The sequence below is a fragment of the Typopeltis vanoorti genome, chromosome 3 (assembly GCF_054136105.1).
Source record: "Typopeltis vanoorti isolate ZY-2024b chromosome 3, IOZ_Tvanoo_1.0, whole genome shotgun sequence".
NCBI lineage: Eukaryota > Metazoa > Arthropoda > Arachnida > Uropygi > Thelyphonidae > Typopeltis > Typopeltis vanoorti.
Window position 1 is genome coordinate 93,481,021 of NC_143551.1, and position 26,800 is coordinate 93,507,820.

Here is a 26,800-nt window from a genome sequence, read left to right on the forward strand (position 1 = left end):
GGATGGCTCCTTATCCTCTCACCATTCAACTAATACTAGGGTTCTTCAAGGTTCTGTTCTCTCACCAACCCTCTTCTTACTATATATCAATGACCTACTTCAGCTTATCTCCAACCCAATACACAGTTTTGTAGATGACAACACATTGCACTCCTCCCTTTCTTTTGATAAACCTTACTCCACACAACTCATCTCAACCTACAGAACAGCAACCATCACTGCCTCAATTCAGACCTCCAAGCCATCCTCTAATGGGGTTCTGATAACCTAGTCAATTTCAATGCAAATAAAACCCAGTACTGGAATTACCCTGACATCAAGCCTCTCCTGGCATAAACACATGACAACCATTGCATCCTCAGCTTCTAAAAAACTAGGATTTCTCTTTCGCTCAGGACATTACTTCACCCCTGAACAGCTGTTAACCTTATACAAATCATAAATCCACACAACCATCAAATACTTCTCCCACATATGGGATAGGGCCCCCAAAAAGATCCCTCAAAATGCTTGACTCAATACAGAGGAGAGCAATCAGACTTATTAATGACCCATCTCTTATCAACACACTCACTCCCCCCCCCCCCAAGTGCCGTATGGTCACTCCAATGCTCGGTGATGTGCCACGCCAGACCTTGCCATGTAGTCCTGTTATTTGCTTTTCTGGTGGCCTCAACTCTCTGAAGATCAGTCACTCCACATACACCATCCATTTATCTCACTGATGGTCTATCCCTTCCTCTTTCTCTCCCCCTTCCATCTTCTTTCTATTAAAATATTTTAATTTTCTTCTGTCAATATCCTTAAAGAGCCTTAAAGTTCTACTGATCTTTTCTAACACCTATTCTTTGTATGCCTTTCAGTATATGATATCCTCAACAACCTTCTGTAAAACCACATCTCAAAAGTAGATATCCATTTCTTATCTGACTTCTTTAGGTTCCAAGTCTCACATCCATAAGTCACTGTTGGAAAAAAACTGCATCCAAAATCCTCAACTTTGTTCACATGAAGATGGATCCATCCTTCCAGATTTTAGCCATTTGTAACCTTCTTCTGATGTCTTCTGAACAGCAATTCTTCACATTAATAATGGATCCCAGGTACTCAAACTTGCTGACTTCCTCAGTTCTTTCTCCATTAAGGTACACTTGTTTCTCAAGAGCTTCTCTGTTTGTATTTCCTTTGAGAACCATAATCTTTGTCTTGCTAGGATTGAGTCGAAGCCCTCTGTTATTACTGATCTTGTTAACTTTGTTGAGAATTAGTCCTAGTTCTTCCATGTCATTACATGGAAGAACTAGGAGTACTGTATCTGTATCATCAGCATACCTCAGATTATTGATTAATCTACCTCCTATCCTAATGCTTCATGCATGATGTCCTCTGCATATATACTAAACAAGTGAGGAGAAAGTAAACATTCTTGCTTAACTCCTTTTCCAAATTGAAGCCAATTAGTCAGTCCAACACCTGTTCTTACCATGGCTTCTTGCTCCCTGTACAAGTTGGCTATCAACCTGATAGTGTGTTGAGGAAAATCCATTCTTTTCATTACTTCCCACAGTTTCACATGTTCAACACAGTCAAAAGCTTTAGAGTAGTCTAAGAAACACATTACCAGAGGGAGTCTGAATTCTTTATATTTTTCTATAATCTGCCTAAGGCAAAGGATCTGATTTCTGTTGCCCTTACTTTTCCTAAAACCTGCTTGTTCCTCAGGCATCTCTGCTTCAACTTTGGCCTCAATCCTATTTAGCATGATCTTCAATAAACTTTTGCTTGCATGAGATATTAAACTAATCATTCTATAGTTCTTGTATGCTTTCATATCACTTTCTTATGTAGTGGTATGAAAACCAACTTTTTCCAGTCTCTAGGCCATGATTCTGTCTCCCATATCCTTGTAATCAATCTATGAAACACTCTCCCTCCATCCCCTGTGGCTTTAATTAACTCTGCTTGGATTTCATCTGCACCTGGGGCCTTATTGCTGTCAAGCTGCTTAACTGTTCTTTCAACTTCATGCCTAAGTGGAGGAGGTTCCAAATCAAAATTTTCCTGGTGAGAGGGCTCCACATTTACTTTATCCACTCTCTGTACAGTTCCTCTCAGTATTCTTTCCATCTGTTTTTGATTTCCAACTCTTCTGTTAGTAATGCTCCATTCCCGTCTTTGATGACATACAATTTAGGATTAAACTTGTGCTTTAAGTCACAAACCAAATAAAACATCCTTTTATAATTGTTCTTCCTCATCTGGAACTCTATCTCTTTACATTTAAATAGCTAATGAGTAATTAATACTGAAATTTTCCCTCAGTTATACCATTGCATTGTGTTATGTACAACCAGTACCATCGACAGGATGTAGCATAGAGGCAGCCTGCCTCAAGCCGCAGCTTAATAAGGGTGCTCATTCAGCCATATTGTGGTAGGTGGCATTGCTATGTAACAAGTGAGGAAAGAAGTTTTTCTAAGCTAAAACTGATTAAAAATTATTTGCGAACAGCAAAGATTGGTTGGTCTAGCAACTATATCAATAGAGGTGGACATAGCTTATAATTTAAATTTCGAAGAGCTTATAAACAGTTTTATTGTGTGATATCCATGTAGAGCAAACATTTAATTAATATTATTATGTAATCGTTTTGCATTAGAGTTTCTCTTGTAATAAAAACAAAATAGCAATTGGAGATTATCTTATATTTCTGTCTTATAATCCATCAGGGACGATATTTAATTGTTTGCCTCAGGGCACAATCTAATCGGGTGAAAGCCCTGGGTACAACATCACACAGTACTTACTTTTTCAAATCAATCCATTTTTGCGATCTACTTTGTATTAACTATTGTTCGCACTGATGATGACCTGTAATATTCAGGTAGAAATATATGGTCTAAAATAAATAATAGTACTTATTCCTTTTGTTTTTCACATTAATTTGAAGAAACCTGGCACAAGTATCTCTTAAACAGCAATCAGTTATGCTAGTATCCAATTGCCAAGTAGATTAGTCATAAAGTGGCTTAGAAATAGGATTTAAAAAGCAATATAATTTCTTGTCAAGTATAATATACATTGTAATCAAGTAGACAATAACTGAAATGTTTTACTTGTTCTGTAGGTTTAATTAGATTCTCAATGAAATTAAACATCTCCCGATATCACTTACATATACATTGATGATAATGAAAATAAAAATGAAAGACAAGAGTTAATAAGTTACAAAAAAAAAAAAAAAAGCTTAAAGAAGAAAATAGTATACAATTAATTCAGTATGACTGGTTTTCTTTCTTCTTGTATCTCTGATGGTGATTATTATTATTATTAATTATGTGACGCCTCCAGGGAGTCCAAAGGTTCATCGAGGGAGAGTGTGCCAACAGCATCGAATGATTGATCCCCTTCCAATACAGAGCAAATTTTCCGCAAAAATAATGAATGTTGCCTACAGGCATCTGAAAGTCTGAACATAGGCATGAAATTTCTGTGCTTGACTGTTTATAAATAATCCAGATTAAAAAAAAAATTGTAATAGTCATAGAATGAAAATGGATTGGAACCATTCTAAACAATGTCACTTTTTTTTTTTTGTAATATTTGGACTCATTCCCCCCACCTCCATGACATTCTTTAAGAAATTTCTAAATTCAATTTGTAACATTTTGAAATCAGAGGATAAAAAAGTTACCGAAACTATTATATTCAGCAATTGCCTAACTTTTAAAATGTGCTAAGATTCTGCAATTTTAATATGAAAAATGTATTTTCCCACTAAGAAAATGCTTTGCCTTATTTGTGAAGTAATTTGCAAGCTTTCTTCTGATGCAGGAGGCTGCAATGTTTAAGGGACTTTACATGCATAAATATGTTATGATAATAAAGTATCATAAAAAATTTCTCTATATATATATTAGAAATTGATCTATATATTATAGGCTTTTACTAAAACAATTGTTTAATGAAAAAGCTACCTTATTCATTTTTATAATTAAAAATTTTAACTTGCATTATAATGTAAAAGATAATAAATATTTTTTTATTTCTTTGAATTCTTTAAGTGATGCCACTGCCTTGCATCTTCTACGGATTCCCTGTAATAAATTAGCAATATTTTCAGATCTTTACCTTATTGAAAGATCATCTTGAAACTGAACTGTCGGTGTATACATACATACCCCGATTAGTCGTGTTCTTGGATCAAAAATTCTTTGCTTCCGTTGCTCTTCTAAAAGTCGTCGTCGTTGAATTTTAACTGCTTCCTTTTTATCTGGCGGTAAATCTAGCGTAAGCATGTTTGAATGCCTTTAAACTTTAGGACCAAACAAAAATAATTCAGTACCAATGTAAAGTTACAAAATGCTGCATATGACTTATTACAAAAGGTTTATATATGTGTATACACACACGTGCAAATTATACTTTTGAAACTATTTTTTATCAATGACGCTAAGTATAATAAGACATCCGCCTAATTTTGAACGAATGGCCCTTAATTTAAATCCAAAAACTTCACCTATAAAGACAGTATTACATTCGACTACAATCCTCGCAACGCTCAAAAGTAAGTTCCCGATTTCCACGCGTTCAGCATGCTTTACTAGTAGCGTTAGGTTTCTATGACAACTGCCTAAACATAAAAAGTAATAACGATAAAGAAATATTACAACATTTCCTTATCGTTATTATTGCCATGCGATGCAGTATGCATTTAGCCAGCCATAAATATGTCGGAATTTCTGAGAAAAAAGTTAAGGATACTTTTGCAGTACTGGTAATTTATACGCTGGCTTTTCTGTAATATATACTATATTTTGTTCTGTATGCAGAATTTTTTTGCAAAAAGAGTATATAAAGAGTTAGGAAAAAATGTATACTGTTACGTTTAAAATTTTACTGAGATTTAAAACCGTCAGCGTCCAACGCGTTCACTCATCGTAATGAAAAAGCGTAAATTACGAATACAAAGTACAGTATTGAGGTTATTTGCCCATTTTCTATGTGGCAGATGAGTTTGCTATCCTGATAATCCTGCAGGATGATTTAAATAAATTGACATTATGGGTAAACGATCAATTTAATGTTCCAAAATGTAAGGTTATGCACTTCGGGTTGAAAAGGATGCATATGGTGTATCATATAAAAAAATATATATATATAATAATAATATTATTATTATTGTTGTTCCGGGAAACTCCAAGGAGTCGACAGACTCATCGAGGGAGGTCCTAACATCATGTCAGATCTACATTTGTATATAAATATGCATATAAATAATATAGATAAAAATATGATACTCTATCAGAGTCAAGTTGATTTTGTGAAGGGATCTGTCATGCCTTAGTAATTTACTAGCTTTATATCTTCTTCTTATTGTGCTATCTTCTATCGAAGGTCAGCGACCATCTTGGCGAACGACTTGCAAATATCATATAAAACAGCCAAAAATGTGGATGACGGCATAAAGATCCAACCCGCCACAGTAATAGACTATAGAAGATTGAACAAAGAGTTAGACTCAAACGGTGTGCAACATCACATCTTTTCTCAGCTTGGAGAAAAACCTGAAGGTGGTTCTTCGAGGTGCTTCTGAGGACATATCTACAGATGAAATCACTGCTGATCTCTGCCATCAAGACCTACCACCCATTAAGGTCAGCAGAATGGCCAGATCCTGACAAGACTCCGATGCCTCTGCTCTTGGTGCGAAATCCATCAAGCCTACAAAAACATCTATGACTTGACATCGATCTGTGGACTTAAGATCCGTCCTGGTCCTCTTAGGAAAAGGGCTTCAACAGGACAGTGCCACAGATGCCAAAAATTTGGCCATGCTCAGAAACTGTGCCGAGCAAGTTCAGATGCCTTAAGTGCGGGGAGAACCATCCCACCTACACCAAGCCGAAAACCACCCTGGCTAAATATGCCAACTGCGGTGGCCTTTACCCAGCCAATTATAAGGGATGTACTCAACACTCGAAGAACAGACGGTTGGAGACAGCCAGTGTTCCTCCTCTAGTACACAAATACCAGAGGCCCATGTACTTCAGCCAGAGGCTCAGCGGCCACAATCAGAGGCCTTCAAGAATAGAGAATCACAAAGGCAGACAAGAAGTTATGCAGATGGGGCCAGTTCAAGGAAGTCAACACAGAACAGAATCAACCAACAGCGCCTACTAACCTGACCGCTGTTATTACTGCCTCTCTAGCAAACATGTTACAATACTTCATCATGCAAATTCTTCAGAAACCTCCACTAAAAGATTCCTACGTGAAATACAAGCCATCCTCACAGCAATCATAGATGAATAGAAACAAACTAATTCCAGCCTCTCTTCAGATCGTTGCATGGAATGCAAATGGCTTCACAAACAAAATTTTAGAGCTCCAAGACTTTACTCAGAGATATCAGCCAGATGTTACTCTAATAAGCGAGGCACATCTAAGACTCTCAGACAGCCCTAAAATAAGAGGATATATTTTATACAAAACCGATAGGCTAAATTATAGAGGCGGCGACACTGCCATCTTCATTAAAAATTATATCAAACAACATTCTGTAAATAACCCTCCAACCACTAACCTTGAAGTCACAGGCATGGAAGTATTCACTACCTCGGCTGGCAGACTGAAAATCTACTCAGCCTACAACCCACCCTTGAAAACTCTACTGCATTCTGATCTAAATGCCATCTTATGCATTAGAGAGTCCATCATTATTGCCGGAGATTTAAACTCCAAGCACCCTGCCTGGAATTGTAGAACCACCAACAAGAATGGCGGCATTCTTTCCAACTACATAGGATCAAACTATGCTGTGGCAGGCTCCTCCGAACCAACTCATCTTAGTATGTCTGGCACTGCTGACATCCTGGATATAGCTATCCTGCAAAATATCAAACTTCAGTACAGCCTAAAATCATTGAACGAGTTGTCATCTGATCATAACCCAATTTTACTACAGCTGGAAAAACAAGAACACCTGTCTCCTCCCCCTCACTGTTTTAAATTGTGGGAAAAATTGTCAAAAGTGCTCCTGGATTACATTCGACCTGTTCCTCATATAAGTTCAAAAGCAGATGTTGAAATCACAGCCACAAGCCTCGCCCAACAAATTAACTCTTCTGTAATAGCAACCTCCTCCTCTTACTAATCTGTCCCCAAATCTGGTCGTCTGTCAGAAGACATTATGAACTTGATCAGAGAAAAAAAACAGAGCAAGGAAAAAATTTCACATTAACCGCGCGCCATAAGACAAAACAGTTCTTAATAGACCAAATGGGGCAGTGAGAGATGGACTCAAAGCTTACAGAGATCAGCTATGGGAAGGAAAGTTAGCTTCTATCTCGCCTACTGATTACTATATCTGGGGCATACTTAGGAATATCAGAAACAAAGGCAGATCCATTCTCCCTATACTTTCTGACCAGGGCGTTGTTCACACTGATGCAGAAAAGGCAGAAGCCACAGCAAAAAATTTAGAAGAGCAGCGCAAACCTTCATATGAAAACTTAGCCTTCGATCACTTGTATAAAATTCAGACAGGTCAGACACTCATTAAAAATCCCTAATTCCGGTGCTGACCATATTGCACCCACATCATCTGCTGAAATATATGATATCATAAAAAAAATCAAAGAACAAAACAGCTCCTGGCCCAGATGGCATCACAAATAAGGTGATCAAGCTGCTTCCCCAAAAAGCTGTAGTACACCTGGCCATAATCATAAATGCAATTCTAAAGTTTCGCTATTTTCCTCCCATTTGAAACTGGCTGAAGTAATCCCAATACATAAGCCAGGCAAGGATCCACACCTGGTTCAAAATTATCGTCCTATCAGTCTCATCTCCAACTTCGGTAAAATTGCAGAGAAAGTCATCCTCTCACGACTTCAAGCTTCAGAAAATGAACTAAACATCCTTCCCAAAGAAAACTTTGGTTTTCAGCAATACCATAGCACTACCCAACAAATCCTCAGAATAGTTGAATATATTACCACCAGCTACAACTGGCATCAGTACGCTGGAGCTGTTTTTCTTGATTTATCCAAAGCATTTGACAAAATCTGGCACTTTGGGTTGATACATAAACTTATCTCAACTGGTATTTCACTGAAAATGATACACTTAGTTTGATCATATCCACAGAATAGAAGCATGCAAGTCATGATAAATAGTACTACCTAATTCGAGCGCCATATTTTGGCTGGAGTACCGCAGATATCCCTACTGGCTCCATTACTGTTCTCTACATACATGTCAGACATTCCTCCCAACCCAGTGTCATCCATCATGGCCCTATATGCGGATAATACAGCATTATTAGCCAGATCTCTTCGACCACACCTCGTTACTAAAAAGCTTCAAGAAAACTTTCTAAAGTTAGAGAAATTGTTCTCCAAATGGAGCCTACAAGTGAATCCCCAAAAGAGCTCAGTATTCTTTTCACGAAAAGGCCGATATCTCCTGTAAGAGACTTCTTGCTATTTAATACTAAAATTCCCTGACAGACAGAAATAAAATAGCTTGGTGTCGTGCTCGACAAAAACAATTAACTTTTAACCAGCACATCAAAACTACGTGTGCAAAAGACTAAAGCCATTGCCAAGATCTACCCCTAATCAACAGGAACAGCAAGCTAAACATCAGAATCAAATTGCTTTTATACCAGCTGCTGATTCGACCCATAGTCACTTTCGCTTTCCAGCCTGGAGCCATACCTCCAAATACTAATATTCTCAAACTGCAACGTGTACAAAACAAGTGCTTCCGAATGATTCTAAACGCCCCATGGTTCGTCAGAAACAATCAGCTTCATCGAGATACAAATATTCCTTATATCTTCTCTTTTTTACTATCTTTGGCAACAAAGTTTTCCCTAAAAACGTCCACATATCCCAACGATCTACTTCAGCAAGCTCTAGCCTACAAGGTAACGGATATCTTTAAACATAAAAGACCAAAAGCCATATTTACTTTCTGTAGCGATACATAATCTCCATGCCCATTCAGGGCAAGCAAACTGCTCATAATATTTTCCCCTCACTGTAACCGTAACAGGTAGCGGGGAATATGAAAAGCATCTTGCTTCACCCCTAAAGCCATTGATGTCAATTGTCAACTTTTGTAACTTTATGCATTGCAGCAAAGGTTGGTCGATTAGTAGAGCCTCGGTTATTAATGGCTTATGCAAAAAAGTTAAGCAATTGTTGTGCGCGGTTAGTAGTTGGAAGGGAATCAATCGTTCGATGCTGTTGGCACACTCTTCCTCGATGAGGCTTTGGACTCCCTGGAGGTATCACATAATAATAATAATAATAATAATAATAATAATAATAATAATAATAATAATAATAATAATAATAATAACGTAACCTGGACGAGCTGTTGCTCTTAGGTTACACACATTATTATCAAAATTGTGTACTAGAATATGAAGCGTACAATAAAAATTATCTGTATCTGTATCTAAATGTGCTATCGCATGAATCAGTAGAGACCAGAAAAGTGAGGGATATTGGTAAGCAACATTGAAATTCTAGTAATTCAATTTGCCCGAAGTCATGAAGAGATTGAAGTACAAAGGTGGTCGTTCTCGGCCTAACCATGCAAAAACGAATTTATAATTTCCAAATTATTTTTATTTTTCAACAGAATCTCCCTTAAGACTAATACATTTATTCTAGAGATACTCCAGCGCCATTTAGTGGTCCAGTCTCTTTAGTGGTTCTCAGTAAGATCGGCAAAATACCCCTCTACAGCTGCAATCCCCTCTTGATTTGAAGAAAAACGCTGACCAACGAGGAAGAGTTTTAGTTTTGGGTAGAGATAGAAATCAGAGGGAACCAAATCTGGGGAATAGGTTGGATGTTCCGATAATTCATAGTGCAGATTTCTTAATTTTCCTATTGCCAAAACACCTTTGTGGGCAGTGCACTGTCCTGATGAAAGATGATTTGTTTTCTTCTGCAAACCGGGTCTTTTCTTACGAATATTTTCGTCTAATCTCGTTAAAAGACCTGAATAATATTCCCAACTTATTGTTTTACTCTTTTCAAGATAATTAATAAAACAAAATGCCTTTAGCATCCCAAAACACCGATGCCATAACCTTTCATGCTGATTGACCGGACTTTGTCTTCTTGGGCGCTGAACAACTGGCTTCTGTCCACTGTTTTGACTGCTGTTTGGATTCTGGTGTGTACTGGTGAATACAAGTCTCGTTGATAGTAATAAATCGACGCACAAAATCAGTTTTATTCTTGTTAAAATGCTCCAAGCACTGTTCAGAGATTTTCATTCGAGTGCGTTTTTGATCTGCTGTGAACTAGCGCGGCACCCATCTTGTGCAGAGCTTTTTCATTTACAATTCTTCATGCAAAATATATCCTAGACGTTCTAAATGCCCATAGTCTAATAATTTCACGCACTTTGACTCGCTGGTCATCCAATACCATATCGTGCACTTGATCAATGATTTCTGGTGTTGTTGCACTTTTTAGACGTCCTTCACGTGGATCATCTTCAAGGCTGGTACTGCCACGTTTAAACTCGGCAGTCCATTTCTTAATTATCGAAAACGAAGGAGATTGTCGAAGAAAAAGAAACGAGAACTTTGAATGAATTTCTTTTGGCGTTAAGTATTCTTTTACAAAGAATTTACGAGCGCACGATACTGAATTTTATCTATTTCAAGGGATACAGACAACATTTTTGCTTCAGACAGCTGTATGAAACAAACTACTTGATAGAATGACTTGGCAGTTTCACACGGATGCTTATGACAGATGTACCAACTTAGAAAAAAAATCTTGCCGATAGTGTTGCCATCTATGGTTGAGGCCGAGAACTTTTAAAACTACCTTAGTATATTAACCGGAGTTACAGTTTTAATTTATTCAGGTGAATTTGAAAATTATATAATATAATTTGAATAGTTGTTGAAATTATATTATAATAATATAATTTAAACTATTTGCTTTTATATATTTGAATAAATAAATGAATAAAAAGCGAAAGAAATAACATTATTTACATATTTTATATATTTTACTGAATAATGTTTTTAGTGAGGTGGGTGGATCAGAGTCTACAGTTTTAACACAGCAGTTCACAATTTATTATTATTATTTTTTCTTTTTTTCAAAATTGTGTGTATAGTACCCTCTCCCCCACTCTCCTGGCCCTGTTTATTCACGTGTTTAGTACTTGTCTAGTTACGAATGTGTCTGTGAATCCTCCCTGAAAAAGTTTTTATGCGAATCCCACTCACGAAAGGTGATAAATCCGTAGTATATTAGCACTGTGAGTATGCTAAGGATTGCATAATCCGGAAAACTTACTTGCCCTAGAACCCTCTACTACAGTTCTGTAATAAACAGAATATTAGTCTTACATTGGCCCTAAAATTCATCATGCCATCAAAAGACATTTACGAATATCCACGTCCATACTGGGATTATACCTCAGTATAAACGTGGTACTTTTCTACTTGTCCCGCCAGACCAGCAACTATATAATATTTTTTTTTCATTTACAAAATATAATAAATAGATTTCTTGATAATCTTGTTATCGAATAAAATTTTATATAAAGATACAACGGATTTTTAACTATGAAGTAAACGGAGGACTAAAAGCCTGGTAAGCAAAATTAAGATCTGAATATGTAAGTGCCATTTGAAACTGTACGCATGTGTGTGTGTGTGAGAGAGAGAGAGAGACAGAAAGAGAGAGATTTATCAGCTCAAAGTACATTCTTGGTGTGGGGAGGGGGAAGAAGGGAAGAGGAACAACTAATCGTCCAAGAATCACCATGCGTTCTACATTTGCAGAAGAGGTGGGGATAAAAATAAGGGAGGAAAAGCAAATGGACAGAAACTAACGGAATGTTATCAGTCTATCACACTTTGGCGTCTTGTTATCTACATCCCTGAAGTGGAGGTCAGAGTTCTTGAAGAAGTAGGATCAAATAACAAAATCGTTTGACCCACTGGTGTACTCCTCCGAGCTACTGTTTTCTCTTTCATCCAAGTTATTTCATCCCGCCAGACACTCGTCTTTTTGTGTCAGAGATGTGGAAAGAAACAGTCATTTAACAGAAATCGTGGTGTGATTACCTTATATTTTTTTCTTGAATACGTTTCTAATAAATGAAATACTGGTATTTCTAAAAAAAAAAAAAAGTTTTAAAAATCCCTGTATATTACGGAAAACTAATGAAGGATGGTTTTTACTCAGTGTATATTCTGGAAATCTTCAGCAGTAACAGTAATTATATTTTTCAGTTTTGTAGTATCAGCAGGTAAGCTGTGAAGATTTTTATGTTCTTCTTTTTCTATGGTTAATTCCAAATTGATAGTATACAGAATTCACAGAATTCCACACGAATATACAGAATTCCAAATTTGAATTTCATTCATTTGAAATTCTGTATATTCGATATATAAAAAAAAAAAATCTCAAATTCTGTGTGATAATTTAATTATGTAACAGAGCTAAGTACAAAAATTACAGGAATATTATTTTGAAAGTAAAAGAAATGTTTTGTCACAGTATTTTTTTTTTCTTCGAAAAAAATCCTCCATCTTTTTCTTCTTTAAGAGATGGAGGAGGAAGATTGGAATCTTTTGATGTATACTTAAATGTCAAGTCCATAACTTTTAAGAAATGTGTGTTCGCGCGCGAGACGAAGAGAGAGATTTAGTTCTATAATTCCTAAGCAAATGCAAATAGTTCACCAAATAGAAATATCGCTCAATTTAATTATTAGTATTATTACTTGACACATCCAAAGAGACCAAGGACTACTTTGGAGTGTCATTGCGAAAGGGCATGCTCCTCTAACAACCTACCGTCTAATGTACTTTAGCCAACATAATAATAATTGCAGAGAGCCAATAGTTGTCCTTTCATTTTCAGTTTCTTGGCAGCTGCAGAAAATATGACATTTTTTAAGTGAAATTAATCAGTCAATCAGTAAAAATTTCTCACCATGGGAGGATATACAGCAGTACCTTGCATATCGCGGTTTTCGCTATATCACAGTTTCTAATGTTTAACTTTTTATTAAATTAAATTGATTAATTAATTTTTTTAAACAGTAGCACGTTAACGATATTCTGACTCTACTAAAACAGTACCGTAGTGATTTACAGTTGTACGAATATACGCTTTAGTATTATTTCAGTTTTGGTACAGCAAAGTTGTGGTCGCTCTACAATTTTTTTAATATTTATTTATTTATTTTTATTACATACGAGTACCATTACAAGTCATCGGTACGAATGCAAATTAAGGAGAAAGATTCAAATAAAAAGACATGGAATAGCCACAGCATATTATATGACAAAAGTGCTCGTTAAACATAGCGAAGCAAGCTCGGCATACATTGCAAAATGCCATTTGATGTTACAAAGATATGCATGTGGAGAAAATTAAGGAGGAAAAACTGTGCAAACTACATTGTTTAAATACAGTTTTCCCAAATAAAAACTCGTTCAGGTATTAACAATGAAAATCTTTTCTATTTTCCCTTCTATTTTAATCCTTGATAATTTTTCTGTGGGCATTAATTAATATGCCTAACGAACTTGCAGAAAACAAATAATGCCTTTTATTATTTTATTTATTTATTTTCCTCACCTATACTGTAATTGTTTGGAATGCATTACGCTATAACACATAATAATGTTTTAAACAGTGCAGTTTTGCATAGCACGAACTTTTTCGTCACTGATTAACTCCACAATGCAAGATATTACAACATCAACATGTATGCATTTATTATTATTATTTTTTTTGTTGTTGTTGTTGTTATTATTCAGACGTGTTTGTTCCATATAATGAGGAAAAAAGCTATACAGAACGTCGGAATAATAGATTCAAATTCGTTCACTAGCCATAATTCAGATTGTTCGAAGGATACATTTCTATATCCCGCCCCTCCCCCTTCCCCAAGAGAAATCACGTCATTGATTACCTGTGTAGTTGATGAAAGTGGTCACAGCTTAAATTGTCAAAGACAAAAGCAGGGAAAATAAAGAAGATTAAAAGCATCACATAATTATTGCTGTTACAGTGTTTTGTTGGCGTCATTTATACTATACAAAGTGGAGTTTATTCATTATATATTATTATTATATTATTATTTGACACCTCCAGGGAGTCCAAAGACTCATCGAGGGAGAGTGTGCCAACAGCATCGAACGATTGCTCCCCTTCCAACTACTAACCGCGCTCAAACTTACTTAACTGAGCCATTAGTAGCAGAGGCTCTACCAATATATTTGTTTGGTAAGGATAGTCTGACGTAGTTTTTGTCGAGTGCCACTCAAATCAAATATTTACATTATCAAGAGAGCAGTGTTATTATGTTTACCTGTTGAACCAATGAATAGGGAAATCTGGGACAGTTTATCATTTAGATAAGTTATACACACACAATATCCCTCCAGCTTTACGACGATTTTCAACTGTGTGAGCCATTTATAATACTCCTCGTTCGTTCATACGACGGCTTTAGTGACGTGCCGGTCCATTGAATCAAAGAAACGATGCGCAGTTCCTGTAGACTCATCCGTTTTATTATTATTATTTTAATTTAATTAATTTTTAGGACGTCGTTACATCTCTCCGTGTGTTGGTGTTTTTCTATCAATTATAAACTGCTTATAACTATTATTTATTTTCAATATTTTATTTTATTCTCTGTTGTGTTAATAGTGGCAGATAAAAATCAAATTAAAAGTACTGTTGCCTCCAGTGAAAAAGAGGAAGCCTCGTAAACGTGTTACATTAGACACTAAGTTTAAAATTATATTAATTGTTGTTGTTGTTATCATTATTATTATTATTATTATTGTAAGGGCACTTCCATGGAGTCCGAAGACTCGTCGCGCGAGACCCAATTTATTCACACAGTCTATCATACCTCTCCTTGAACCCATTAACAGACATAGCACTCACAACTGACTCTGGCAACCCATTCCACTCATTCACCACTCTTCAAGCAAAAAATTTAGTCCTCACACTCCTATTGACTACACCTTTATTCAAATTCCAGTGATGATCCCTTGTTCTGGTCCCCCTAGCCAGGTGCTGAAACATTTCACCTGCGTCTATCCTATAAAACTCATTAAGCAACTTAAATGTTTCTATCATATCCCCTCTTCTTCTCCTATCAACCAACTTCTGCAATCCACATACCCTCAATCTATCCTCATATGGAAACATTTCACAGCCCCCCCCCCTCACCATCTTGGTCACTCGCCTCTGAATCCTCTCCACCGCTTCCACATTCCCAAGAAACCCAGGGGATCAGACTTGAGCACACTAATCCGGCTGTGGGCGTACCAAGGCCTTATAAAGAAGAATTACAACTTTCTCATATCTATTCGTTAATGTGTTCTTAAATAAGCAAGTAAACTTGTGCTAACTTAGCAACCTTAGCAATATGTCCTCTAAACTTTAACCTTCTGTCTATTACCACCACTACCACCCCTAAATCTCTAGCTTCATCTATTTCCTGGAGTACAGTGCCATCACTGTGATAAACGGCTTGTAATCTCTTTATCCCAAAGTGCATAACTTTACATTTCTCGATATTAAACTGACACCCATTAATATTTGTCCATACTGTCATACTGACAGCCTATTTAAATCGCCTGCAAGCTCTCCACATCGCTTTATTAACTACTACACTACCTAATTTCGATCATCAGCAAACAACTAAACATATCCCTCCAGGTTATTTCCTATATCATTTATGTACAAATTAAACAGCAATGGTCCTAGCACTGAACCTTGTAGCACCCAATTAGTCACCTGGTTGTGCCTCGATTCTGCCCCTCCATATACCGCTTTCTGATATCTGTCTAGCAGCCACCCTCTTATACACTTAACGAGTGCTATATCCATCCCCCATTTGTTCTAATTTGCATAACAGCGTTCCATGTGATATTCTTCCAAATGCCTTTGCAAAATCATCATATAGCCATTTCCTTTATCCAACTCAGCTGCTATTCTATTATAAAAGGCTAGTAAATTACTAAGGCATGACTGACCCTTCACAAAGCCATGTTGATACTCATATAATATCACATTTTTATCTACCCATTCTTGAATTCTCATATTTACGAATTTTTCTAATACTTTTACCATCACGCCTGAGATACTGCTTGATCTGTAATTTGCTACTGTAGTCTTAGAACCTCCCTTATGCAAAAGAATAAATTTGCCCTCTTTCTACTCCCTTGGAACTCTACCAGAGTTGAGACTTAAATTAAACAGCTTAGTCAAAGGCATTGCCAGTTCTTTTGCACATTTTCGTAAAACCCTAATTGATATCCCATCTAATCCCACAGCTATTTACATTGAGATTCTTCAATAAATTGCAATTATTGTTGTTGTGTAACACCTCTAAAAACTCGTCGCGGGAGAGCGCTCTACTCCACTACACACATTTAACCACATAGCTAACACATCTAAAATCATATCTACAAACATCTAACCGTCTTTCCCACAACTTAATTTTTTATTACATCAACACCATCTACAGCCCATCACCACTTTTTTTCTGTAAATTGTGTGCGTGTTCTGTTGGCCGATTTATGGTGAAAAGACATTTTAGACTATTAAATTAAAAAAAAAAAAACAGCTTGCCTTTTATTCCCATATAGAGAGTAGGCGAGGCCATTTTAGCACTATCTAACGTTAGGAGACTGAGGGGAAAGTGCAGTTTCGACAGGTGGCCAATCAGAAATAGCTGGCCCAAGATTCCCTAATTACATATGGCGCTCTGGTGAAGAGAGGCGACTGACAAGTGCCGCCATTCTCGTTGTTCCTAATTCTAACACTAAATTTACTGTCTGAAAATAGTGTGAGTTTTACGGTCGCGTTTACGGAACGAAAACCAGAATTTCCGGAGAAACAGCCGCTTGACTGTGCCACAGATTGACTAACTCGGGAATCGGTGGAAAAAAGGCTTAGTTAAAATTCTTCAAGTGGGCGACTAGAATTGAATTACGATACTCTTTCTTCAGGCGATCTAGCGTCGGGAGTGGCACATGTCACTTCCACTGAAATACACAGACGTGCCACATTTTAAACCAATATGACGTAAATAAATGCTACGTCAATTAACATGTATTTAAATCTTTAAAATGTTAATAAACCACTATATTTACGTCATATTGCTCTAAAATGTGGCACGTCTGTGTTGTTCAGTGGAAGTGATATGTGCCACCCATGGCGCTAGATCGCCCTAAGAAAGAATATCGTAGTTTTATGCGCGCGCGCACTCACACGCACATATATTAATTCTGGGTTATGTCATAGCCAGAATTAAGGTATGTGCATACACACCCATCTTCATTTTATTAGATCATCTTCATTCTCTGTTCAAAAGTACAAAGAGTAAAAGATTCGAAGAAATACAAGTAATCGGCTTTTCTTGTCCCATCTCTTGAATCTCACATCTCATGACAAAGAAGGTCAAACAAAAGTCCGTCTTTTGAGAAAGGATGAATCAATGCGCGCACTCATACACATGGTTTTGTGAGTGTAGTGCCGGTACCTATCATTGCGTGCCATGCAAAAAAAAAAAAAAAAAGAAGTAGAAGAACTGTATTTACATATGCGTCCGCGCGGTTAGCCCAGTGGCTGACTAGGTTGCAATGTTCCGCTTAGATTTTCGATTGTCAATAATTCCACTCTTCTCGAAAAAATTGTCATATTTCAGCGATAAAGTTACCTTACTCAAAAAACGCTGCCGACCTTTTTTTGTATGAAAATCCAATTATATGAAAAGTTATAAGCTCGTATTTACTAAATTTTGATTCTTCTTTGATATGTACTCAAGACAATTTTAGTTTGCATAATTTTATCTCTACAAATGAGCCTATTGAAACTCCACAAATTTTAAGTGAGATTCTAAATATTAAATTTCGGAAAATTCCAATTATTTGAATATTTTTGAAGAAAAAAGCTCAGATTCAAATGAAAATGCAATACATGAGCATCTTCAGTAGGTCCCTAATTCCAATTTCGATTAAATTACATCCAGCGAAAACATTTGTGTGTGTGCGTGATTTATTATTGTTGAGAAGTTTTTAATAAGATTATTATCATAGAAGTTTTAATATTATTATACTTATTATTATCTGACAGCTACAGGGAGTCAAAGACTTATCGAGGGAGGCTATAAATCACTCAAACCAGCTGTCATACCTTCCCTTAAATTCATTCACACTAGATGCACTCACTATCCCTAAAGGCAAAATATTCCACTCACTGACTGCTCTCTGAAAAACCTAGTTCTTACTCCTTTCTTGACTGCAAATAAATTTAACTTCCATGGATGCCCCCCACATGTTCTCTCCCCTCCTTCCATATAACGGAAAATTTCATTATTTGAAATGCTATAACACCCATTCAAAAGTTTATAGATCTCTATCATATCACCCCTTTTTCTCCTGTTAACCAGAGTCTGCAATCCACATACTCGCAATCTGTCCTCAAATCTAAATGTCATAATCCAGATATAATCTTTGTAACTCTTCTTTGCATCCTTTCCACAGCTTCTTTATCTCCTTGAGACTCGGAGACCAAATCTGCGCACAATAATCCAGGTGTGGTCTTATCAAAGACTTATAAAGAGGCAAAATGACTTCCTTATCCTTACATGTCAAGGTTTGCTTCAGCATCGCAATTATCCTATGAGTTGTATTTGCAACTTTTGCTATGTGACTTTTGAATTTCAAATTCCTATTCACTAATACGCCAAAATCCCTTGCCTCTTTAGCTAATATAATATGCCACTGGAACTCTAATAACTGCATAACCTTACACTTACTAACATTAAACTGTGAGCCATTTTCGTTTCCCGAAATTTCCAGCTTATTCAAATATATGGATACAATTTTTTTTTTTTTTATATGGTTCCCACCCACGAAAGTTACTAGTAAACCTATAGTACATTTGTAACGTGGGTGGGCTGAAGATTTTTTTCCCCCATTTTTATCAATTATATATATATATATATATATATATATATATATATATATATATATATATATATATATATATATATATATATATATATATATATATATATATTTACATAGTCCGTACAAAACAGAAAATTTTTAAGTCACTTCAGGCGTTGTAATAAGCGGGAAGCTCACATCGTACGATGAAATTCCTCTCCCGCCTAAAGACAATCACAAACATCCATGTCTGTAGCGGGATTCGAATCAGCGAACCGTAGCCTTCAAGGAAGGACGGTCTGGTTGGCCAAGTACTTGAAGGCTACGGAAAGATTAAGCGAAGTTTTTTTTTTCTTTCTTTTTAAGAAAATAAAACTTTTTCAAGCACTGTTTTGTACAGTGCTTGGAAAAGTTGGTCAGGGTTTGCATGCAGAAATGGATTAGCAGAGAATCTGTACTTTGCAATGAACAGCATGGGTTTACTCAGGGAAGGTCATATTTGAGCAATTTGCTTACCATCTGTACTAATATTACCGTTGAATAATATTACTAATATTACAAGAGGAACGGATACAACATGATAGTTTTGGATTTTGCTAAGACGTTTTGACGGAATACATGAAAGACTGTTGCATAAACTGGAGAATATGGGATTGGATTATAAATTATAATTATTGGCATGGATAAAGAGGATGACTAACTGACAGATAACAAAAAGTGCTATATGGGGTTGTGAGTCTGCATGATTTAAAGTAATCAGTGGTGTGTCACAAGGATCAGTCAATTACTGGTCCATTGTTAAGCAATTTGTACATTAATGACACTGAGAAGGATTTGACATACCATACAGCTATTTGCTGATGATACAAAGGTCACAAGGTTTGCTGCTGATATGCAGTACTTGCAGCATGATTTGAATAAGGTGGAATTGAGGACATGTGAAAATGGCTATTCGTTCAATACTTGTAAATATAAAGTTATGCACTTTGGTATGATTAAATATCCAGTGTGACTGGTGTCCAAACCGAAGAACGAACACTGTTATTGAAGGTTACAACCACCAATACAGAAAAATCAGCTTGTGGAAATTTGTATAACTGATGATTTCGAGTTGCAAGCGGCTACACATTCAAATGTTTGAGTCGCAAGTAAGTGGATCACTCAGTAGGATAAAAGGCAAAAGGCTGTGCTAAGCGAATTGTGTTTAAAGGAAACTTTTTTCGTGAATGAACAATGTTGCAAACTTCAATATCTTACAATGACCCATAGACATCATCTAGATGATTTCACGCAGACAAGAATTATTAGAAAGTTTGAAGGCCGCAGAATTAGTGATATATTGTCAGAGAGTTTGGAATCTCACATACAAGTGTATCCAGGCTCTGGACAGCGTTTGAAACAAGTGGAATGTGTTCCAGACGTTTGCTAAGAAGTCGCCCTCGCTTTGCCATATAGAATGAAGACAGATTTTTGATTATAACAACAAAACATAATCGACGCACTGTTGTGTCCCAATTTATGATTTTTATTCTATCTAGTATTTTACTCTTATCTATGTCCTATTATTTTCTATGTTCGAGATATCACCAAAATTTTTACTAATACTTATGTTAATTCTCCCCTTAGTATCCCTAATATTTGTATTATGCTGCGCCTTTTGGGACATTTAGTTTAAGATATTATGTACAAAAACAAGGAGAAAGAACTAAAATATGTCTGGAAGTGAAACTATGTTGCAGTCGTGACACTTTATCTCTTTTCTTAACACATTAATTTCCCTCGTGATTAGGTTCGTAATTTTCAAGTGGTGCATTGGATAGCAATTTCAGACAACTGTTTTATCATTGAACAAAAGGTTTATTAAATTCCTTAACATGGTACAATTCAAATTTTAGTTATTATTCAATTCAATGCTATACTGAATATTTACAAACTGACATTAACTTATCACAAGTATTTAAGCTATGATCCTATAATGGGTATTACGATCATGCCGCCATACACATTCAACACATAAATTCATATGACATGGACATATAAGATTAATTCACACTATATAACTATCCAAACTTAAGAAGCTTAACTAAAGCATTTACTGCACTAACACATAACTATGACATTTAAACTTTCCTATACAATATAATAGACATGCAAAATTCTCAGGACACTTAATTACTTATATAACATTAACACTAGCCAGCTTACTTTCATTATATTCTGTCAGATACTAAAGTCCTAGTATTGTTTTCTTGGTCACTTCATCAGTTCAGTATTAGAATAATGATAACTAGTACAGACGAATCTTAGTTAACACGAGATATAATTTACCGTACCTTTCTTTCCTGAGTTTTCCATATGGGCCTCTATCTTTTTCTGATTGAAGTATCCTGGAATAACCTCTCCGATAATCTGTTTCTCCTATGTTCCTTTTTGAATTGAACTATGCTTATGCGGTTTTAACCTTTCGTAATTCAGGACATACTTTGAATCATCTATATAACGGCTGTACAACTCACGACGTGGATATCGATATCTTTGCAGCTTTCCCTTTCTCGTGGTTGTCACTGAAGTTGAAACACAAAGAATATGCTTTCTTTTCCTCGACTATATGGCATTCTTCGCTTCTTACATAGGAAATACGGAACGGAAATTCCGCTCACTTTTGTTTCCGTATTGTGACGATGGAGATATAACTCAAATCTCACCACTCAGGAAAACACCGTGAAACCCATACGAAGGAGCTCGCGAAGAACTCTCCTGGAACAGAACCAAAACCAAAACCAAAGGCCAAAAGTCTCTAAAAAGCCTTGTGTGTGTGTGTGGGGGGGGGGGTTTCTAATCCTTTTATACCCTCTCTCTCCTAACGGCACCTTCTGTAACTTCTTTTCTCCCCCCCCCTCCTTGACTTGACTTTACCGACCAATTAGGGTGGCATTTTTCTGCCAAACGTCCTTTGGTCGGCGAGCTCGTACGATGTCTCAATCCGGGAATTGACCCTAAGCGATTGTCTGTTGTTTTTCTTGTGCTAGCCTCCAACTTAATCCCCTTTCCAAAATTTTTCTATGAATTCGCTTAATATTTTAATCTCTAGCCTCTCACATACCATTTCCCATGACTAATCCTTTTCTGTCTTATTTAGTTAAATTTTCTCTTTTATATCATATCACAACATTAATATATTCTTTCTTTTTGTTGGTTAGTACAACCAAACACCTTTATATTTTATTGGATGCAAGAATATTTCCTTTTCTTTTAAATAATTCATTTAAATTAGCTATTAGCTTTTATGCAGGGTTTTTAATTTATTTGCTCTTCATGTTACACCATGATAACTGAGAATTCTACATTCTTAAGGTATCAGGGTGTAACAGCACCATTGCAGGTTGTCTTGCAAGTTAGCTTCATTCAAACACAGCTACGCCGATTTCTCAACGAACTGTGGCAAGATGTACGCCTATATGTGACAAGTACGCCTATATGCCAGAAAGCCTGTAATCTGTGTCTCTTTATCACAGCTCATCGTAAAGCATATTTTCAGTGTTGTATCCATAAAAATTGGACAATAAACCAGTGGGCTAATGTAATGTATTCTTTACTGATAAGAGTCGTTTTAATCTTTCCTCCGATTCTAGACGACACTTGATCTTGTGTAAAAGTGATACATCATGAAAATGTTCTTGAAAGGGATAGATACGGAAATGCTTGGGTCATAGTGTGGAGAGGCATTATGCTTAATGGACACACTGAACTACAAGTGCTAGAAAAAGGGACTATGATTGGTACGATATTGCAACAAAGCTCTTCACCTTCGTGCATTCTGTGGTGCTGTAGCCGAAGAACTTGTTTTTATGGATAAAATACCACATGAGCAGTGGAGATACTTCTGGAGATAGAGAATATTAATTGAATCGAGTGGCCAGCACTCTCCCCAGATCTCAACCCTATCAAACACGTTTTGGGACGCAACAGGGAGACGCACTGCTACTCGAAATTCCCCTCCAAAAAACAAACAAAGCCTTATCCTTGCTCTGAAAGAGGAGTGGGCTAGTTTGCCTCAAGAACTCCAAAATCACCTGATACGACGTTGTGAGAGCTGCATCGCTGTTCAGGATGGACATATTCCATACTGAAATATCTCTATATCTAAATATCACATTTATAGTTTTCTGTAAGCTCTTTCTATACATTAATTTCTTTTCTACGTCCTTAGGAAATTTATAAATTTTGCCAAAACGTTGCAATTTCATTCGTAATTTATAAGAGATTTTTGTCTAATATAATTTATTAATATGCTGGTAATAAATTTGTCTACATTTGGTTATAGTCGTGAAAATTTTTTTCATATGCAGGTAAAAAATGTTGTTCCTCCTTAGCTTTTGGACACCAGTATATATTGGTGGGATTATGCTAGAAGAAATTGATCAAGCTAGGGATTTTGGAGTTTCAGTAGGTAGTGAGTTGAAGTTCAGGGACCATATAATATAGCAAACATTGCAAACACAACTTAGAGTATCATTGCAATGCGAAACGAACTTTGACATATAAAGATAAGGAAGAAGTCATTTTGCTTCTTTACAAGTCTTGATAAGATCTCACCCGGACTATTGCGCGCAGATCTAGTCTCCTGGTTTCCGTGGTGATGTGATCCTGAGTCAGGAGAGAGAGAGAGAGAGAGAGAGAGAGAGTGCAAAAGAGAGTTTTAAAAGGATATCATAATTGTGGGATACTAATTACGAAGACAATTGAGAATTTGTAGATCGCAGACACTAGCGATGAGGAGAAAGGGGAGTGATATGATTGAGACTTACAAACTCTTGAAAGTCACACAGGATATCAGCAAATGAAAATTTTCATTTTGTGGAGGAGAAGGGAAAAGATGAATAGGCATGCTGAAAGTTAAGAATAGATGCTGTTCGGAAAGGGACGAGATCTAGATCTTTCTCTCTTAGAGTGGTTCGTGACTGGAATAGATTAGCAGTTGTAGTGTGTGTGTGCAAGTAGTGGGAATGAATTCCAGAACAGGTATGACAGTTGGTGCGGATAGTATGGCCTCTCTCGATGATTCGTGTCCCTGACTCCCTGGAGGTCTCTATAAATAATAATAATAAATAATTTTTGAAAATAAAAATGTGTGGTATTTGAAATATAACACTCCATAAAAGTTTTAATTTTTCTCCAGTCAACGTTCCTCTGTGTACTTTGAAATAATCTATGTCCATCCTCCTGCTATATAAATGGAACAAACTGATTACTGATCCCTGATACATAAGTTTGCCATTTTAAAGTTTAATTATTTCGAATTCATTAACTTATACATGTTCACTGAACCTTCATAATACAGTGAGTGGCCACGAAATCCTTTAGGTAGAGTCACACTTATATTTTATCAGATGACGAACATTCATAACGACTTTTCAACAGGTAAATTAGTCTCTCTCGTACAGACTGGTTTCACTAATTCTAAATATTTTTCTTATGCATAACTGCTACAGAAGACATATTGACAAATATTATGGAGTATGGAAAGAATCTGATCTCTATCGTATTATTTTTATAACACTACGAAAAGCGTATTAACTCTCTATCATCATCAAAATTTAGTCTATATGTGCCAATTTATATAGTCATAATAAGCCATTGAAGAGTTGGTAGTTGTAGTTATACTTATTGGAGAACACATCATGAGGAAGGCTGTTCGAGATGTAGATGTAATAAAACGGAATGGAATAAAAGCAGGTTTGGTGGGTTTACAGGTGTACTAAAAAGGGATGTTGGGCATCTTTTGTTTAAACAGGTCCAATAGATAGTGGAAGAATGATGGTTGCCAGTTCAGTGGAGCAGTAACCACACAGTAACGACTCTATCTCAAGGACGCAAGCTAATACCCTGCGTCCGTGAGATAGAGATTAAAGTAGATTAGTGAGAAGGGGTCATCTATGAGCCAAATTGCTCTGCTCTGGACAGCATCGAAATTTTTAGGGAGGTTGAAGTGCACCCCCTGTAATCACGTGAACAGTATTCTAAGAATGGGTGGATCCATTCATCCTTATTTATTTATTTTTTTGGAATATCTAGACTGCTTATATTTACAAAACGATTCGAACTTATAATAATTATTCCCTGGCTCAAAGGAATTTAATGAAATACGGTCTTTAGGATAACTATCAAAATTCTACGGACTCCTTTCGGACTTACAGCAATTTTATATGGATGGAATTTAATAAAAGTTGGGAATTAGGCACATACAAGAAAATATCATGTAGTTCAATTTTGGTTTGAATGATGATTTTTATTCTTAAAAATATAGCAATTTCTTTCAAGGTGATAGTAATAATTCTGTAAGGCTGAATGGAAATAAATGAAATTTGATATTTAGGATCCATATTGAAATGTTCAGAATCGTTTTAACTTTAATTTCATCTGTCCTTTTTTGCAGTAATGGATACAATCCAATTGACAATTGACATTGATGGCTTTTGGGGTGAAGCAAGATGCTTTTCATATTCCCGCTATCTATTACGGCTATAGTGAGGGTGAAATTTTATGAGCAGTTTGCTCCCCCTGAATGGGACATGGAGATTATGCATCGCTACAGGAAGATAAAATGACTGTTGGTCTTTTATGTTTGAATATATCCGTTGCCTCGTAGGCTACAGCTTGCTGAACTAGATCGTTGGGGTGTATGGACGTTTTTAAGAAAAAAATTTGTTGCTAAAGATTAAAGAAAGAGAAGAAATAAGGAATATTTGTATCTCGATGAAGTTGATTGTTTCTGATGAACCATGGGGGCGTTTAGAATCATTCGTAGGCACTTGTTTTGTAGACGCTGCAGTATGAGAATGCTAGTATCGGAGGTATGGCTCCAGGCTGAAGAAGCATAAGTGACTATGGGACGAATCATCAGCTGGTGTAAAAGCAATTTGATTCCGATGTTGAGCTTGCTATTCTTGTTAATTAGGGGGTAGATCTGGGCGATGGCTTTTGATGCCTTTGTACACATAGTCTTGATGCGTTGATTAAAAGTTATTTTTTTGGTCGAGCACGACACCAAGGTATTTTGTTTCTGTCAGGGAATTTTGGTATTGAATAGTAAGACATCTCCTGCAGGAGATATCGATCTTTTTGTGAAGAGAATGGCTGAGCTTTTTTGTGGGGATTCACTTGTAGTCCCCATTTGGAGAATTGGGTTGTGAGGAATGTCTGACATGTATATAGAGAATAGGAATGGAGCCAGTAGGGATCCCCGCGGTACTCCGGCCAAGATATGGCGCTGGGATGAGGTAGTACCATTGATCTTGACTTGCATGTTTCTATTCTGTAGATATGATCTAACTAGATGTACCATTTTCAGTGAGATACAGGCTGAGATAAGTTTATGTAGCAATCCGAAGTGCCATATTTTGTCAAATGCTTTGGATAGATTAAGAAAAACAGCTCGAGTGTATTGTTGTCAGTTGTAGCTAGTGGTAATATATTCGACTATTCTGAGTATTTGGTGGGTAGTACTATGGTATTGCCGAAAACCAAATTGCTCTTTAGGAAGGATGTTTAGTTCATTTACTGAAGCTTGAAGTCATGAGAGGATGACCCCCTCTCTGCAGTCTTACCCAAGTTGGAGATGAGGCTGACGATAATTGTGAGGCAGGTGCGGGTCCTTGCCTAGCTTATGAATTGGAATTACTTTAGCCTGTTTCCAGGTGGGAGGAAAATAGTGAAACCTTAAGATTGCATTTATTATTATAGTCAGGTGCACTACAGCTTTTCGGGGCAGCGGTTCGATCACCCTATTTGTGATACCATCTGGACCAGGAG

The 26,800-nt window shown here is 36.5% G+C and overlaps 2 protein-coding genes across 11 annotated transcripts in view; one reads left to right on the forward strand and one right to left on the reverse strand.

The window, feature by feature from the left end:
* LOC150108391 (RIB43A-like with coiled-coils protein 2) overlaps positions 1 to 4,469 on the reverse strand; it is an 83,728-nt gene extending 79,259 nt beyond the window's left edge. The window contains exon 1 of the mRNA XM_090390457.1: positions 4,182 to 4,469. Coding sequence (XP_090246583.1) covers positions 4,182 to 4,298 — 117 coding nt within the window. The 5' untranslated portion in view covers positions 4,299 to 4,469. The remainder of the gene's footprint in view (positions 1 to 4,181) is intronic.
* A 7,602-nt stretch (positions 4,470 to 12,071) lies between these two features.
* LOC150108392 (uncharacterized) overlaps positions 12,072 to 26,800 on the forward strand; it is a 628,716-nt gene continuing 613,987 nt past the window's right edge. For all 10 annotated transcript variants that reach the window (XM_090415800.1, XM_090415806.1, XM_090415807.1 and 7 more), the window contains exon 1: positions 12,072 to 12,306. In XM_090415800.1, coding sequence (XP_090271926.1) covers positions 12,228 to 12,306 — 79 coding nt within the window. In that variant the 5' untranslated portion in view covers positions 12,072 to 12,227. The remainder of the gene's footprint in view (positions 12,307 to 26,800) is intronic.